Below are 18,674 nucleotides of genomic sequence, written 5' to 3'. Positions count from 1 at the left end.
AGCAGTTAAAGAGTTGTGGGCTTATGAATTAATTTCTATAGGTTTAAGCAGTTAAAAAACTATAAGCTCTTGGAATTAATTCTAAAAGGCTTAAGTAGAGATAAATGAGCATTGGGCCTTAGGGATAAAACCCAAGCTCATGTAGAATAGTTTATAGCAATGGGCTAGGGTTTTAGATGCATAGGAAGATAATTATCTCCTCATAGTCGGTTGGTGCATGGCCAATGTGAGTGTTTTACTCCCCTTAGGCGTACACCCTAAATAGTAGGAGTTGGAATTCAATTTCTCCTATGACTTCTATATTATCTATGCTAAAACTCTTTTTTATCTTCTAACCTTATCATAAGTGTAAATCCGAGTCTATAAATAGAGGGATATAATGAAGTATTATTTACCAATTCAATGAGAACACATTCTTCACCGTTGAACATGGAAGGAGCAAATCAATCAAAGTCAACTGGTTCAAGTAGCCTAAGAGATGTCAATTTCAATTGTAAGTACCCTGAACGTGTTAATTTAATTAATCTGGCATTGTTTATCTTGAAGAAATTTTTTTTGAAATAGATATTCTGTTGCGCTTACTTTGATTAGTGCATGATCCCCAACATATGGTTAATCATATTTCAACTTTTTGAACATTTGAGTAGATGAGTAGATCAAGAAAAATACAAAAGAACATTTAACATCAAAAAGTAATTCTTTTAACAAAGTGCCCTAGGTGGGTTAAAAAAGAGGTTGTCCTACCAGTTAAGTTTTAATGCAACATCTAGTTACTTAGATGCAACAAGTAACTAATGCCAAATTTCCTTATAATTAAATAAGGGTGTAAATCCGGAGCTGGTTCATGATTATTGGCCAATAACCTAGAATCGGCTACGAGGTCCCTGGTTAACCGGGGGTTACTTGGTTACCCGGGTGAAACCGGTTATCCGAACCGGGTAGTGAAATTTAAAATATATATATATATATATGTTTTTTGGGCCTATTTTATGGTGATGGTTGAACAAACAAAATAAAATGCGTCCATAAAGTTCAATTCTTCAACTAAAAACAAGAAGACAGTTCCTACAACAATAAGCACCAGAAGAAGAACCCCCACCATAATAAATTTGTATTTAACTTTGTTGGTTTCAACCTCCTTAAGAATCCCATTTGGATTGACATTTCCACTCATGTAAATGTCTCTAACTACAATGATTTCCTGCTTTTCTATCACGTAATCTGCTGCCTGACTGAGAAATAGCCCCACAAGAGCCATGCCTGTGAATACATAAATGCATGCAAGTAGTTTTGCCAGTATGCTATCTGGGACAAGGTCCCCATATCCTCACTACAAAAATCACTTCAATTTGCCACGTGCAGTTTGACACGTGTACAGTGTCGTACACGTGTCAAACAGTTTGACACGTTCATTTTGACACGCGTGAGACGCGTGTCAGATGTGCAAGTCATTAACTGCACATTTTAAAACGTGTATTGGAATACACGTGTCAAACCGTTTTGACACGTGTATTGAGGTACACGTGTCAAACGGTTTGCCCGTGTATTCAAATACTCGTGTCAAAATGGTTTGACACGTTTATTGGAATACACGTGTCAAATCTGACACGTGTATTGAGATACACGTGTCAAACCGTTTTGACACGTGTATTGGAATACACTTGTCAAATCTGACACGTGTATCTAATACTCGTGTCAAAACGGTTTGACACGTGTATCTCAATATACGTGTCAAACCGATTTTTTTTAAAAAAAAAATTCCAAATCGAATTTTTTATTTAAATAATTAAATAAAAAACTCAGTTTGGAATTTTTTTTCAATTTAATTTTGTTATTGTTTTTTAAAATTTATTTGGGTTAATAAATTTTATTTTTTTTTTCAAGTTTTATTATTTCCAACCACAAATAACGCAATATTTATTTTACCCAAAAACAACGCAAAATCATATTACACAAACCAATAATTAATAACATATTCGTTAACTACGCAAATATTTACGAACAAAAAATAACTACACAAAATATCTACAAATCTGAAGGGCGTCCCTGCGAATCACGAGGTACCGTCCCAGGCGTGTTCTCGCCAACCGGCGATTGCTGCGCAAGGAATGGTGTAGCGGGCGAAGGTGTAGCGACAGTGGAGTGCTGGCTCAGCTGTCGTCCAACAGGCGACAACGTACCAACCGTTGTCGAATTACATGCAAATAATATAGACAATTAAAGTATATAATATTACTTGCAAAATTAAAGGAGTAATGAAAACAAATTGAAATTAATTTTGTCTTATACACAATATAAATCATACCTGCAGATGCACTACTAACAGACGACGTACTACCTACGTGTGCAGGTGAAGACTGAGTACCAAGACATGGTGCTGATACTCCCATGGAGGACATGAAGACCTCAAACTGTCGCATGCGCTGCTCCATGGCGTTGAACTGTTGCATGCGCTGCTCCATGGCGTCGAACTGTTGCACGCGCTGCTCCAATCGGTCATTCCTCACTCGCTCAGCCTGTAGCTCCGCTTGGATCTCTTCCATCTTCCGAGCGTGTTCGGCCCAATCCCAAGACGTGCCCTGAGATGGTCCCCCCTGTGACCGAGGCGTATATGAGAAACATGTCCCCCGAACAGGTGTAACGTTCGGCCCAACCTGCCGAACCCTCCCTGCATACTCAGGCCTCCCAACCGCCTGTTCGTAAGCGTCGTTCGGTGCCCAACGCACCGTGTCTGCGGAGACGCTTTGCGTGGCGGCTGGATCACTGGATAAACTCTGCGTCATCCTCTCCTATACGTCGTCAACATGAAAAACTCATATATTGAATAATGACATATCACACATAATTTAAAAATATTAGTAAATTAAATCAGTAGCATACGCATAGGACCCGTGTACGTTCGTTCACATAAGTGCCGTCCTTCCTTGTGTGGGTCTTCACGAACGACGCGGCACGAGTGGGGGGCGTGCCAGATGTACATGTCTGTCGTCATGCAGTTGACATATATAACAAACAGATAGCGATAAAAATAGTATAAAGAAAAAGAAAAACAATTAGCAACAAATATTAAAAACATAAACATATATTTTTTCATACCTCCTCGTGATTAAATCTGGCATAACTTTTAGATCCCGTACAATGGGGAAGGTCATTCTGCTCCCGCAGCCTCTTCAACCGTTCAGAGGTTGCCTACGCATTGAACATGAAAATAAAAATGTAAGCATTAACACACTTAAATTAAAACTAAAATTAAATGAACTGTTATTAAAAAACCACAACATTTTTTTGCCCTACATATCCTTTTATGCTCAGTGCACCAATCGCTCAGCAGGAACTCTACATCTGCTGCGTCATACTGCGCAAAAAAATTGTCCGGCATTCTCGCACGGATACTCTCGGGCGTGTCACCGTCTCCAATACATAGTTTGGTTTTGAACCTCGACTTCCACGAGCGATGCTTACGGCCAATATCATTCCACGCCTCCTGTTGTGCCCTGCGCTCGTCTACTGATACAGGTAGATAGAACTCCTCCTGCACATTCAATCAAAGCATTATAGGTTTAAAAACTTCAAGAAAAACATTAATCTCAAGTTTAATTCAAATAAATAATTAAATTATATTCATAAACATACCATCAGCGCGTCCCACATTGCCTGCTTAATCTACTTATTTACCCTCGCTCATTCGTCACGCATGTGTATATAGGACCCACTCCTGATCAGCTTGCCCTCAGCCCGCCGAAAACGATTGCAGGCTCGTCCTACAGGTTGTATAGCAGCATTGTACTGCAATACAACCTTCTTCCCCCTCGGGAGCACCCAGTTTCTCTCTGGGTCCTTAATCACCTCATAATATATGGTTCCGTTTGGGTTGTACCCTAATGAAAAAAAATTCAACGTTTAATTGGTTAACACTAAAAAACATATATATATAAACAAATTGTAATCAAATAGTTATTTTTTTTCCAAACAAAAAATAAAATTTTTGGTAACATAATATGAGTTTTAAGTATGTTTAAATATGTACGTACCCATCAACCGAATATGACCAATCTCTATGTGTTGGGTCGCCTGCAACCTCCTCGCCAACCCCTCCGGCTGTTGGAGGCTGCTGATCATCATCTGAATCCATATCCTGGGGGCTACCGGGGGCCAACTGATCGATACTCAACATCGCAACGTCCTCCTCATGGGTACTCTGGCTCCTCCCCAAATCTAGCATCTGACTCTCACCGGAAAGTGGCACCTGGCTCTCACCATATAAAGGCATCTGGCTCTCTACATGCCCCGGGCCCTGACTCGCTCCCGATGCTGGCATCTGTCTCGCCCCCAAAATCTGGCCCTGCATCGCCGCCTGTGCCGGTATTTGTCCCAACCCCACAGCCGGCATCTGCATCTCCCTGGTCTGTGACAGTAAAAATCTACCATCCTACGTCTCATTATTAGGGTTACACGTCGACGGTACACTATATGTATACGGAAAGTACAGCGCATAACCCTGTGGCCCCATCCCCTCGCGCACCCACCATCGATAGGCGTTACCCGATTGGGTGAACCCTATCTGAGATAATGTCGGCAGCTCCGACAATGGAGAGCTGCAAGGTCCAACTGTGCTGGTCTGCCCGTGATCTGACGTGGTTACGGCCACCGTACCCGGTAACAATGGTCTATAAGCCCCATCTGGGTGGTGTGGCCACGCCGCAGTATATAATGCCGTCAAATCAGTGGGCGTGGTCATTAGGGGCACGGGTGGGCGAGGTGCCCGATATGCATAAGGAGGGGGTCTCTGGTCCATCAATACCTGCGAACAAATGTAGACAAATTAATTAGAATTTGTATTTTATATATTTTTAATGAATATGCAAATTATACATAGAAATTTATGCAAATAATAAAAATTTGTATTGAGTTCAAGCGAATTATACAAACAATATATTACTCACAACAAATATATCAATCATTGTATCACGGGAGCTTCAATCGGATCAATGTCAGGCCTGTCGTACTCGAATTCATCATTCGTATCGGGTAGGTCATCAGTGGCTAGTACGAGCGGCACGCACTCATGGTAAGTTGTACCATCCTCATTACTCCCTTCCCCCTGGCCAACGTCGTACACGTTGCTCGATTTGGTCCTAACCGCACAAACTCAATTTGGGTTCCTTCCATCTTCGACGTAGAATACTTGATCTACCTGAGATGTAAGCACGTATGGCTCGTTTTGAACCAGTTCTCCCCTGTGGACGAGGTGATTGAAGTTGACAAACACTAGGCCATACTCGTCTATTGTGAATCCTCTATCCATCGTTGGGTCTGCCCAATTGCACTTAAATAGGACGTACGTAGTCCTGTCATAGTACTCGACCTCAACTATATCGGTTAACTGCCCATAGTACGTTTCGCCTTCAACGGTTGAAACACATACGTCGCTGTTCTGAGTCCTCCTTCCCACATCATGGGCAAGCGTGCGAAACAATTTCCCATTTACCATGTACCTGTTGTACTTGACCGCTGTCCCCTTTAGCCCTCTACAACGCATAACCAAGTTGTGGCCCAATTCCTCCCTACGTTGATCGTCCAGGCCATCGACCTATGTTATAATTTCAAATATTAAACATCACATTAGTTAATTATATTAAACCCGCATAAATTTTTCCAATTTCAAAATTACCACTATTTTCTTACATATGCACGGTACCATTCGCAGAACTGCTCATGATGTTGTGCTTCAATAAGAGCATCCGTAATGCGACCCCTAGTGCATGATCGCCTACGCGCGTCTTTGTGCATCCTTCATTCAGCGTATACAATTATGTAATAATTGTTATTAATACTTTTATTCGAATTCTGTTAAATATATAAACTCTACTTACGTCCGCAAATTGTGAAACTCTTCAAAGTTGAAGACAATATAACGATGAATCTGGTGCATCATCAACGGGTTCAGGGTAACACGCGTGCTCGCCCCCTTGGATCCATCAGGATTTCTCTGAGGTCTGTTGTGGAATGTTGGTGCGTTTTTCAGATACCTTGAACATAACGTTACCAGCTCGGTCGCTATGTACCCCTCCGCAATGCACCCCTCAGGAGCCGTTTTATTGCGTACATTAGACTTGAAATTCCCAAGATTCCTGGTGTACACACATACACGACATTTGAATTGTCGTCAATTAGGGTTACCATTAAATCAAAATATTTATATACATATTACGTCGAATTTTACCTCTCTGCCGGGTACATCCACCTATACTGCACGGGCCCGCCGAGTCTACACTTGCGTACAAGATGCACGACCAAGTGGACCATGCTGGTAAAAAACCCTGGAGAAAAATCTGTTCTAGCTTGCACAAAGTGATACAGACGTCACCCTGCAGTCGGTCTATATCTTCTTGTGATAGCTTGGTTGAGCATATGCCTCTAAAAAATGCTGAAATCTCCACAAGAGGTCTAACAACTTTATCTGGCAATGACTTACGCAATGCAATTAGGAGAAGCTGTTGCATCAGTATGTGGCTATCATGGCTCTTCAACCTAGAAATTGTACGGTCCTTGAGCCGAACACATCGTGAAATGTTCGAGGCGTATCCGTCCGGGACCCTCACATTTCGAAGAACCTTCAGGAAATTTTCTTTGTCCTCTCTAGACATGGTGTGACAGGCAGCGGGAATATACATCTTACCATTTGCGGCCGTGAACGGATGCAACTTAGGTCTCAACCCCATTTCCTGCAAATCCAGCCGAGCTGCCAAGTTGTCCTTCGTTTTCCCTTTGATATCCAAAATAGTGCCAAGTATATTGTCCATGACATTTTTCTCTATGTGCATAACATCAAGATTGTGCCGAAGCAAATTGTCTTTCCAATACGGCAATCTGAAAAAGATACTTTTCTTCTTCCATATAACATCCAAACTCCCTGCACCCTTCTTCCGCTTCTTCCGTTTCTTCTTCTTACCCGCGATCTCATCCCCAAACATAACTCCGTCCAACTGTTGGAGGACCTCGTCTCCGCATGGCACAATTGGCGCGCTGTCAAATTCTTCAGTACCATCAAATGTTCTCCTGTTCAGCTGCCACAAATGTTCAGTTGGCAAGTATCTCCTGTGCCCCATATAGCAAAATTTACATCCGTTCTTTAAGCGTTTAGAACGTGTCGATTGCATACAATAAGGGCATGCCTTCGCACCCCTGTTAGGCCAACCAGATAAATCTGCATACGCTGGCAAGTCGTTTATTGTCCACATCAACTGGGATCGCATAATAAAATTTTCCTTCTTTGAAGCATCGAATGTTCGTACCCCTACATTCCACAGTTCCAGCAACTCATCAATCAATGGCTGAAGGTAAACATCAATATCCATACCTGGTGAGCTCAGTCCAGGGATAACCAGTGACAGGATGAACGACGTCTGTTTCATGCACATCCAAGGTGGCAAATTGTACGGCACAAGCATTACGGGCCATGTGCTGTGGGATGTGCTCATGTTCCCAAATGGATTAAATCCATCTGCTGTCAAACCAAGCCGGACGTTCCTACTCTCTGCCATAAAATCTGGATGTAAAATGTCAAACGATCTCCGCGCCTCACCGTCAGCCGGGTGCCTCAATACGCCATCCCTAGTGCGGCCTTCTGCATGCCATCTCATATGGGGCGCAGTATGCTCAGACATGAATAACCTCTGTAACCGTGGGATGAGTGGAAACCACCTCAAGATCTTCACCGGGCATTTTTTTCTCGCTGATATGACCTCACCATCCTCATCTATATGTGTATCAGCCCTCCACTTAGATTCTCCACATACGGTACATGAATCTAATTCTTTATTGTCTTTCCAGAATAACATACAGTCATTACGGCACGTCGGAATCTTCTCATACCCCAGACCCATGACACTTAGAAACTTTTTCACCTCATACGTATTATCTGGCAATGTCTCATCGCAAGGAGGCAACAGCTGATTGATAAATTCGAGAATGTCTGAAAAAATCTTGTTACTAATACCTCCAACGCACTTCAAATTGTACATGTGTATAGTAGCACTCAATTTACTATGCTTGGTACCAGGGTGAAGGGGCTTCTCGGCGGTTTTTAACAACTCTTGGTACTTCAATGCGTCCCCATAAGAGGTATCTTCGACAACTTGTTGCGGATCCGTACTGCCGGCTTCAGCAACATCGTGCACGCCGAAGGCGTCACGCAACATGGCGTGCATGTCATCATCCTGTTCCACGGCCACACCCTCCTGTTCTGTGACTTCACCATGTTCAGTGCTACAGGCAGCGGTATCTGTGCCACTGTGATAACTCGAACACTGACCACGAATAGCGGACCCAGTCGTAGTCTCACCGTGCATATACCACAAATTGTATCCCGGATTCATCCCCCTACCTCTAGTTAGGTGGGCAAGAACGTAATCTGGAGTGTGACGCTGGTTATTTCGACAATACTTGCATGGGCAGTAAATTTTGCCATCGACGGCCGTACAGTTACTAACGGCAAATGCCACAAACGCCCTACACTCGTCATTATACCGTGTCGTACCCCTAGGTGCTGACATCCAAGACTTGTCCATATTTCTCTGTATAGGGTTAAGAGACCGAGACAAATCATACGTCTTACAGTATAAACTTGTAAACAAATTGTGCATGTCACGCAAGATGGCGTGTACGAATTTTTTTTTTTTCTTTTAAAGGGTTTAGGGTTTTATTTTTTTTTTTTTTTATACGGGTTTAGGGTTTAGGGTTTGTTAGAGTTTAAGGTTTAGGGTTTTATTTTATTTTTTTTATAAGGGTTTAGGGTTTAGGGTTTGTTAGGGTTTAGGGTTTAGGGTTAGGGTTTAGGGTTTAGGGTTAGGGTTTTTTTTTTAGAAAGTGTAGAATTTTTTTTTTAGTGTTAGGGTTTTTTTTTTAGAAAGTGTAGAATATTTTTTTTTTAGGGTTTAGGGTTTAGCGTTTGTAAGGGTTTAGGGTTTAGGGTTTAGGGTTTGTTAGGGTTTAGGGTTTAGGGTTAGGGTTTGTTAGGGTTTAGGGTTAAGATTTTATTTAAGAAAGTGTAGGACTTTTTTTTTTTGGGTAAAGTGTTTAGGGTTAGGGTTTAAGGTTTTAGTTTTTTTTTTAAAAGTGTAGGATTTTTTTAGGGTTTAGGGTTTAAGGTTAGGGTTTTTGTTTTTAGTGTTAGGGTTTTTTTTTTAGAAAGTGTAGGATATTTTTTTTTTAGGGTTTAGGGTTTAAGGTTTAAGGTTTAGGGTTTGTTAGGGTTTAGGGTTTAGGGTTAGGGTTTGTTAGGATTTAGGGTTAAGATTTTATTTAAGAAAGTGTAGGACATTTTTTTTTGGGTAAAATGTTTAGGGTTAGGGTTTAAGGTTTTAGTTTTTTTTTAGAAAGTGTAGGATTTTTTTATAAGGGTTTAGGATTTGGGTTTAGGGTTTTGGTTTTTTTTTTTTTTTTTTTTAGGGTTTAGGGTTTAGGGTTTTTTTTTAAAAAAAAGTGTAGGATTTTTTTTTTTTTTTTTTTTAAGGGTTTAGGGTTTAGGGTTAGGGTATTTTTTTTAGAAAGTGTAGGATTTTTTTTTTTTTTTTTTTTTTTTTTTTTTTTTTATTTTAAGGATCTAGGATTAGGATTTAGGGTTTAGGGTTTTAGTTTTTTAGGGTTTAGGGTTTAAGGTTAGGGTTTTTGTTTTTAGTGTTAGGGTTTTTTTTTTAGAAAGTGTAGGATATTTTGTTTTTAGGGTTTAGGGTTTAGGGTTTGTATGGGTTTAGGGTTTAGGGTTTAGGGTTTGTTAGGGTTTAGGGTTAGGGTTTTTTTTTTAGAAAGTGTAGGATTTTTTTTTTAGGGTTTAGGATTTAGGGTTTAGGGTTTAGGGTTTAGGGTAAGGGTTTTTTTTTTAGAAAGTGTAGGATTCAGAGTTTATTTAAGGGTTTATTATTGTGTTGGTTTTATGGTTATGATTTTAGGATATAAAGTTTAGGGTTGGAGTTTAGGTATTTCTTAAAAAGTAGACGTTAAATTTTAATTTTTTCCTTTTTTATTCAATCCCATTTTATTTTTTTTTTTTCATTTATTATTTTCAAAAGTGTCATCGTTGGTTTATAACGCTAAACTAATATCGGACATTGTTTGATTTTGTTTCACTAACAAAAAAACTCCGTAATCCATAATAACACATTCAAATATATATATATAAAACCTCTCAAATAAAAATTAAGACAAAAAAAATTAAAAACAATAAAAACACAACATGGTAAAAAAGTACATGGCTTCCAAAAAAATAAAAATACATATAACCCTAAATGACACAAAAATACAAACGCCTACACAAAAAAATTATCAAATGTGTACTAACACAAAAATACATGCAGCATTGTTAAAAACAAAAACACAAAATATAGCAAAACTAAAATACCTAGTCCCTAAAAACCCAAAAAAAAAAAAAAAAAAAAACAGAATTATAAGCATACAAATTACACTAATTCAGCAACATTGCAATAAAAAAATAGAACACAGTCCAAAAATTATTACAATTATCAATCAAGAACAAATAAAAATTATTACAATATATATATAGTTAGTACAAATTTACATGTGGAAGAAAAAATGAAATACAACAAATAAGGGGCAAAATACTCACTGCCAAGCTGCCGGTTTGTGGATTTAGGGTTCCTTATATACATACCTGCATATTCGGACCAATTTGTGAAGAAAAAATAAGTTAGCAAATGTATATATATATGTTATCAACCGGCCACTGAACAAATCGAGAGAGATAAACACTGACCGGAGCAAATCAAGCTGACGGCCGTGCCAAGCTGCCGGAGAGACGTCCCAGTAGAGAGAGAAAGAGAGAGAGAGAGAGATCCGGTGTATATACACGTGAGAGAGAGGGAGGGTCGGTTGAGAGAGAGACAGTCGGTGTGAGAGAGAGGTCACCACGCCGGAGACAAGGCCGAGAGGCACCGGAACGGGCTGTCGCCGACCGGCTGAGCTCGACGGAGAGAGAGAGAGAGAGAGAGAGAGAGAGAGAGAGAGAGAGAGAGAGAGAGAGAGAGAGAGAGAGAGAGAGAGAGAGAGAGAGAGAGAGAGAGAGATCGTATAGAAATGGGTAGCTTCCAGAGGAAGCTACCCATTTCTTTTATACAAATATATATTTAATTTAAATAATCTATTTTCTTTAAAAATTATTATATTTTTTTAAAAAAAATCTATCTCCGTTTGGCCAGGTGGCGCGCGGGAGAACTCCCGCGCAGTACCTGGCCAAACAATTGGACACGTGTACGTAGTACACGTGCCCAATTGGAGACGTGTATGGAAATACACGTCTCCAAATGTTATTTTTTTAATATTATAATTATATATAAAATATATTATATATATATTATAATTATATATAACATATTATATATATTTTATATAAACCCATGTAACCCTAAGTGTATGTACTGCATGTACACATTGCTAAACCCTAAGCCCTAAAACTAAAACATAAACTATAAATTAAAACTAAATATAAACCCTAAATTTAAACCATGACACTAAGTATAAGTATATATACTATACTACTCCTAACCCTATGTGTATATACTATATATAGCCATAAACCATAATCTTAAGTGTATGTTATATATATATAGCTAAAAACCCTAACCCTAAATGTATATACTATATATATCTATAAACCCTAATCCCCTATACTATATATAGCTATAAACCCTAACTCTACGTGTATATATTATATATTATGTATAGCCATAAACCATAACTCTACGTTTATATACTATATATAGTTATAAACCATAACTCTATGTGTATATATTATATACTATGTATAGCCATAAACCCTAACTCTACGTATATATACTATATATAGCTATAAACCCTAACTTAAACTCATGTTGCAATTTTTTTTTTTTTTGCGTCTACATATATATAGCAGAAATTTGGTTTAATTATGCATATAGTACAATATGTCAATTTAGTTAGGGTTTACGTACTTATGAGTATACCATATATATATATATATATAGAACTCATTATATAAACCATAATCATAAGTGTATGTATTTTATATAGCAAAAAACCATAACCCTAAGTGTATGTACTATATATAACAAAAAACCCTAACTCTAAGTGTATGTACTATATATAGCAAAAAACCCTAACTCTAACCCTAACCCTAAGTGTATATGGCTATATATATATCGTTACAATCTAATTATAATCAATCTACGATTTAATGTTATATTTAAAAGTGTACAATAATGACACGTGAAAATATATTGACGTTATTATTCATAAAATGTAAAATGAATTAAATTATAACCCATAGCCTTAAGTGTATACATTATATATACCTATAAACCCTAAAACCCCTAACCATAAGTGTGTATACTATATATAGCGATAAACCCTAATAATAAGTATGTATGTTATATATAGCTATAAATTCTAACGCTAAGTATATATATTATATATCTATATAGCTATAAATCATAACCCTAAGTGTATATACTATATATAGCCATAAACCCTAACCCTAAGTGTATGTACTATATATAGCCATAAACCCTAAATGTATGTACTATATAAGGGACTAAACTATAAGTATTTAATTCATTATGTAGCGCGGAACCCTTAAAATAATTGCATATACTATATATAACCATAAATAGCAAGATTACTGTATATAGTTTCTAAACCGTTTACATGCATGCATATCTATATATATAGTATTAATTATAGGTTTTTTAACTTTGTTATGTTTTAAATTTTTTTTTTGTTTCTAAACGTAGATGGGGTATAAAACTAAACCCTAATTTGAACTATTTGGTTTAATTATATATATAGCACCAAATTTGTTTAATTATGCATATAGTACAATATCTAAATTAGGTTAGGGTTTACGTACTTATTAGTTTACTATATATATATAAATAAGGAACCTAAAAAGCATAAATTTCAAGTATATAATTTACATATACCATATAGCATATAGCTTTCAAACCTAATTTTATGTGTATAAGTTATGTACACCGTATTTTCACATATTTGTATGGTTAATAAGATAAGGAGTTTTTTTTTTTTTTTTTTTTTCAAAAAATTAACACAACACAATTTTTTTTTTTAATATATATTTGGAAAAAAATAACAGTTTGACACGTGTATTTAACACTCGTGTCCAATTGGACAGGTGTATTATTACACGTGTCCAATTGGACACAAGTATTAAATACACGCGTCCAATTGTGAAGATGGTACAATTAGACACGTGTCTTATAAGACACGTGTCAAATTGGACACGTGTCTACAGTAACCAGTACTGTAGACACGCGTCCAATTGTGAGTATTTTTGTAGTGCCTATTGTGGTCATTGTAACAACACAGAAGTAAATGGAATCAAGAATCCCATTTGTTTTTTGACCCTTGATCTGATTTCTGATGAGGAAGAAACAAAGGGTGCCCCCACCTAGGTAGGCAGCCAACAAAAAGACCACATGCTTGATGCAAAATTGTTGTTTCACATACATAGATTCAAGAGGTAAAGGAGATTCCACTCCATTTATTCTTCTTCTCTGGAGGGCATCCTTTTCATTAAGATGAGAACGATCTTTCATATCTAGAAGCAATGATTCTTTAGCATCATTAGAGACGGAGACCATCATAAAACTAAACTGAGGTTATTCATCCAAAAAAAAAAAAAATTAAACTGAGGTTATTCATCATTTAATGCATCCGAAGCCGGTTACCCGGTTATAAACGGGTGTCTAGAAAATTAATACCCGACTCTGGCTCCCAGTACCCGGTTACCTGGTTTTAAATAACCAGATACCAAACCGGTTTTCCGGTTACTTGAAGCCGGTTTCCTGGCCAGTTATAGCTGGTCCGAAATTACACCCCTATAATTAAACCATTATGCTTAACTAGGAAAACTGTAGCATTATCTCCCCATTCAGCTACTCACACTCTAACTAGAGTCACTGTAACTCATGTCATAGACTCAATATGGTTGGAATAAATTCCACCTAGCATTTATGATATTGTAAACAAGGAACTTGTTTTTCATCTTTGTTAACCTCATGTCTCTTTTGAGTATACTAATAAGAATTAAATTTTGTTAAAAATAAATAAATAAATAAATAAATAAAAAAGCTAGACATTGCTCCGACTTCCTTTTGAATCTTCAAAGGAGTATTAAGAGTAGAGACGGTGGCTTTGCTAGGCATTTGTTTGCATTCAATGCTTAAAAAATGTTTGTACGAATTTATGGAGAAAATAAATAAAAATATGACTCCTATAGTGTTGGTTGCTTGTAGAGAAGACAATTTTTACACAATCTGTGAACCAATCACGAAATTAGCGGGTTAGGGTTGAGGGTCTAACCCGTTTAATTAAATTGAGTCGATTAAGACTAACTTATATAGTCTTATATCCATGCTTTGATATTGTAAGAATCTGACATGCAAAATAAGAGTTGACAATTTTTACATGACTCGCGAATCTAACATAAAATTAGCCGTACACGACAATAATCCTATTTCAAATATTGATGTTGGTTCATTTTTTTGTTATCATTTTTACATTGTGAAAAATAGCCCAATGACTCCGACCAACACCTAAAAAAGCGGGTTGAATATGTGTCTATAAAATAATGTGGAATTTAAAAATAAAATCACCAAATATTATGAAAATAGTATAACAATACACACACGTATTTTACTACTTGGAATGGGCCATTTTGTAAGACCCTAGTTCAAACTATCTTGGAGCACCACTTGGAAGGGGACCATTGACTGATCTTCAAGGTCCTTCTAACAGGGCTAGTTCCAATTGATTTGGAACTCAACTTAGGGCGAGCTATTCTATTCAGTTTATCAACCTTTTTTTTTTTTTTTATATCCCATTTTGACCAAGTAAATATTGGAATTGAAAACTTTTCATGAAATATAACGTTGCATAATTTTGATTGATCTTTCAAACTCCACCCAACTTGCCTTCATTTGATATCAGAATCAAAAGATATGGTCATTTTAATCCGACTACATCAATGTTGGTTTACATACACAAACTTGAATTCTCATGTTGTGGGTCAGCTGTTGCACTGATTTAATCATAGACTCAAAACTTTTAACAAAACATATTTTGACATTGAATTTGCTAATATTAAAAACCTAACACATTGTCTAAAGAACTTGTTAATGTTTGAGATTGATTGCTTTTGAAATTTTGTGTTTGACTAGTTTGCATCATTATATGTGTTTGGTTGTTGAATAAAGTCTATTATTTGTTTAATAACATATGGATGGCAGCTTTAATGGGTAATATTGGTACGAAGGCCGAAGCCTACATGTGAAGGACCATGATAATCATGTAACAATCCATAAATGTCCAGAGCCCTACACCTTCCCTCCAACAAGAGGTAAAAAATAAAGAAAAAAAAAATACTAATTAATTTATAATTTGGGACCACTTTACAGAAGGGGAGCCTATTGATCATAATAACCCTAAAGCCAAATGTAAAAATTGCTCTAGGCAATTTGGGTACCGTAGAAGATTGGGCACTTTAGCCATGTTATTAATTGCACCTGCAATATTATCCTCCCATGTAGGTTTACATCCCTATCGAAAATGAGGAATATTAGAGTTTCTTTTAATTTTCTTTTGGTGTCCTTTTAAATGATATGGATGTAATTTTTTAAATTCTTTTATTACATTTATATCTTTCTAGATAGATACAAAAAACACACTAAAAAGAGTTTTAGCATTCATCGTCAAAGATATATTGTCTACTCAACCTCGTAACCTTGGCAGTATCAGTATGCAACGATCATCAATTTTACGAGGAATAACTTATATGTCATCACGAAAAACAATAAGAATTATACAAACATATTTTAATTTCAAGTTTTCCCTAAAAAGAAAATGAATTTAATTAAATTTAGATCGTTAGAAATATTATAAAAAAAATTAATAAATAAATATATATATATATATATATTATGGCACCTAAACCAAATCATAAAGCAAAGACGATAGCTTTGCTGGGCATTATTTGCATTCAATGCTCCAAAAATGTTTGGGGGGAATCTATGAAAAGGGGACATGAATGACTCACAACCCATTTGTACAACTACATTACAATTCCACTCACAATAGTGTGGGGCCCATGTGTATGGGCCCCACACCATTGTGAGTGAGGGTTGTGAGGGAGTTGTGATGGGATTGTGGTTTTATCATTTTTCTAATTTTAAATATATGTTGGCATGTCTTAATTAACCCAAATGTCTTAAATATGATTAGAAAGTAAAAAGAAAAAGGGAAAAAAAAAAGAAAAAAAAAAAAAAAAAAAAAAAAAAAAAAAAGAAAAAGCTTTCTCTGTTGGGTACGGATATGTTATTGCTGCAGATATTTTTTTTTTTGGGGACCCATAGAGATGATGAGTACAAGAAGAAGCCGATTGCAGATTGAAAAAATTATTTTAATATAAAAAGCTTTCTCTTTCCTCTAGCATTTCTTTGAAAAAATATTTTAATATAAAAATGCATTATCTTTCATGTAACATTTATTTAAAATAATATTTAAATGGTATAAGGAAAGGTTAAGAAAAGCTATTGTGAAATTTATTTGAATTGAAAAATAAAAAGTAATGTGGTTCCGTAAATTTAAGAAAAATTGATGCTGCTACTACTCTAAGCCATTAAGGGCATAGATAGGTTATATGGCACTAAAGTTAGGATTGAGTGGTGTTTTTTATGGAGGAAGTAATGCGGAGGATGAGGTTTTCTTTTTCTTTTTTCTTCTTTTAAAAAAATCCGATATCAAATAATCATATATTAAAGATAAACTTCTTGCTCAGCAAGTTCAATACTCTGGATAAAGAAATGACATTCCTCAATTCAGACTTGGTCTAGAGAAATTGACATTTTTGCTCAGCAACTACAAAACTATGAAAGGGCTTTATTCGCCATTTAATGAGCCGCTTCCTTAGCCTCCTTACAAATGTGATGAGCAACACATGGTTGGAAGCTATGAAGCCATACTTGAGCATCCTCAATCAACTTGTCAAACCTACTCCAACAAGGATCACTTGGGACCATGTTCAGAGCATCTTTTTCAAAAAATACTCTTTGGAAACCCAATTCCCCACAGAAAGTAACAGCCTTCCAAGCTACCATTGCTTTCATTACAAACGGTTTTGTAATAAGATGAACTATTGTCGCCAAAGTTGCTAAGACGAAACTTGAGTCGTCACACACGACTCACTCCCACACCTGTCTTCTTGTTTACGAATATTGACAACATGAACACAAACACTTTCACAACATAAGGAACATTCATTTTCCATATAATTTTCAACGAGAGCTTATGTACACCGGTGTGCATATCTTAGATGTCGTTTTTACTCTTTTTAATAACATTTTTAGCTAAAAGTAAAATATGTTCACCGTATTTCACCTTTTTGAAAATTTGAGGAGATCAAGAAAAATAAAAAAGAACATTTAATATCAACAAGTAATTCTTCTAACAAAGTGCCCTAGGCAGTTAAGTTATTTTGTTGAACACCTGAGTAAAAAATTAGGTTGTATTACCACTTAAGTTTTAATGCAACATCTAGTTGCTTAGATGGAACAAGTAACTAATGATAATTACTCTTAAAGAGAAAAATGGTACGTACAAAAGGTTGGTAAGCTTTGAAAATATTTGGTAAGCTTTGACAATATTTAGAGTGTAATAAAAATTGAGGTATTACAATTTTTCTATGTATTATTATTATTATTATTAATTTTTTTTTTTATTTTAAATCATATAATAGTGGGACACTATTTATTAGTTAATTTTTTTGGTAAAGTCTACATAGCCCCATCAAACTACTACCAAATTAATAATGTATTTTCTCTCCAAACTTTTAATTTGGACAATGTTCTTCTTAAATTACTAAAAATTATTAATATTTTCTCAATGACGAAAATACCCTTAATAAAATAAAATAAAAATACTAAAAGAAAAAAAAAACTAAAACTTAAAAATAAAATAAATACATAAATATATAAAAACTAAGGGTGGTCAAATTTAAAAATTAAAAAAAAAAATTAAAAAGATTAGGTGTTATAAAAATCAGTATGAAACAATTAATGATGAATAATATATAGCATATTACGTATTTGTTTTAGCTCATTCCTTATGGTAACTTGAGTACTTGATTTTTCATCACTAGAATGAATGGCAATAAAAAATAAAAATATCAATATGTGGTCATTATGGCTACGTTTGTTTACGAATTTGTATTGTGTTTCCTTTATTAATTTATCTAAATAAAAAATAAAAAAAAAATAATAAACAATTTAAAATATAAAAATTTTATTCACTTTGTTGTATGAATATTTTGACAAAATATATGCTTAACTTTTATAGAGGTAGAAACTAATTTATTATTTAAAAAAAATTAGTCATGCAATTTATATAATCTTCACAAACAGAAAGTCGAATTTAACTAAACTAACTCTTGATTAGTTTCATGGGATATTGAAGTCACACGTGTCACATAATGAGCTGCAAACTGCATCGAAGTACCTTAGAGCCGCCATAATCTTGGGAAAGGGAAAATTCCTTCTTATCATCCAAATTTAATTCAAATTTTTGGTCTAAAATAAAATAAATACATAAATACTTAAAAATTAAATAAATAC

General features: G+C 35.8%; 1 protein-coding gene across 1 annotated transcript; it reads right to left on the bottom strand.

Annotated features, from left to right (window-relative positions):
- Positions 1-982: 982 nt before the first annotated feature.
- Positions 983-13,649, bottom strand: LOC133881237 (two-pore potassium channel 1-like). The gene is made up of 2 exons (XM_062320172.1): positions 13,349-13,649; positions 983-1,326 (listed from the first exon to the last, which is right to left on the bottom strand). Exons 1-2 carry the CDS (start codon positions 13,647-13,649, stop codon positions 983-985), a joined length of 645 nt encoding a protein of 214 aa, XP_062176156.1.
- Positions 13,650-18,674: the final 5,025 nt, after the last annotated feature.

The sequence above is a fragment of the Alnus glutinosa genome, chromosome 11, assembly GCF_958979055.1.
Source record: "Alnus glutinosa chromosome 11, dhAlnGlut1.1, whole genome shotgun sequence".
In the NCBI taxonomy this organism is placed as follows: Eukaryota; Viridiplantae; Streptophyta; class Magnoliopsida; order Fagales; family Betulaceae; genus Alnus; species Alnus glutinosa.
Note: the sequence above shows the minus strand (reverse complement) of the source record. Positions and strands in the feature narration are given on the sequence as shown.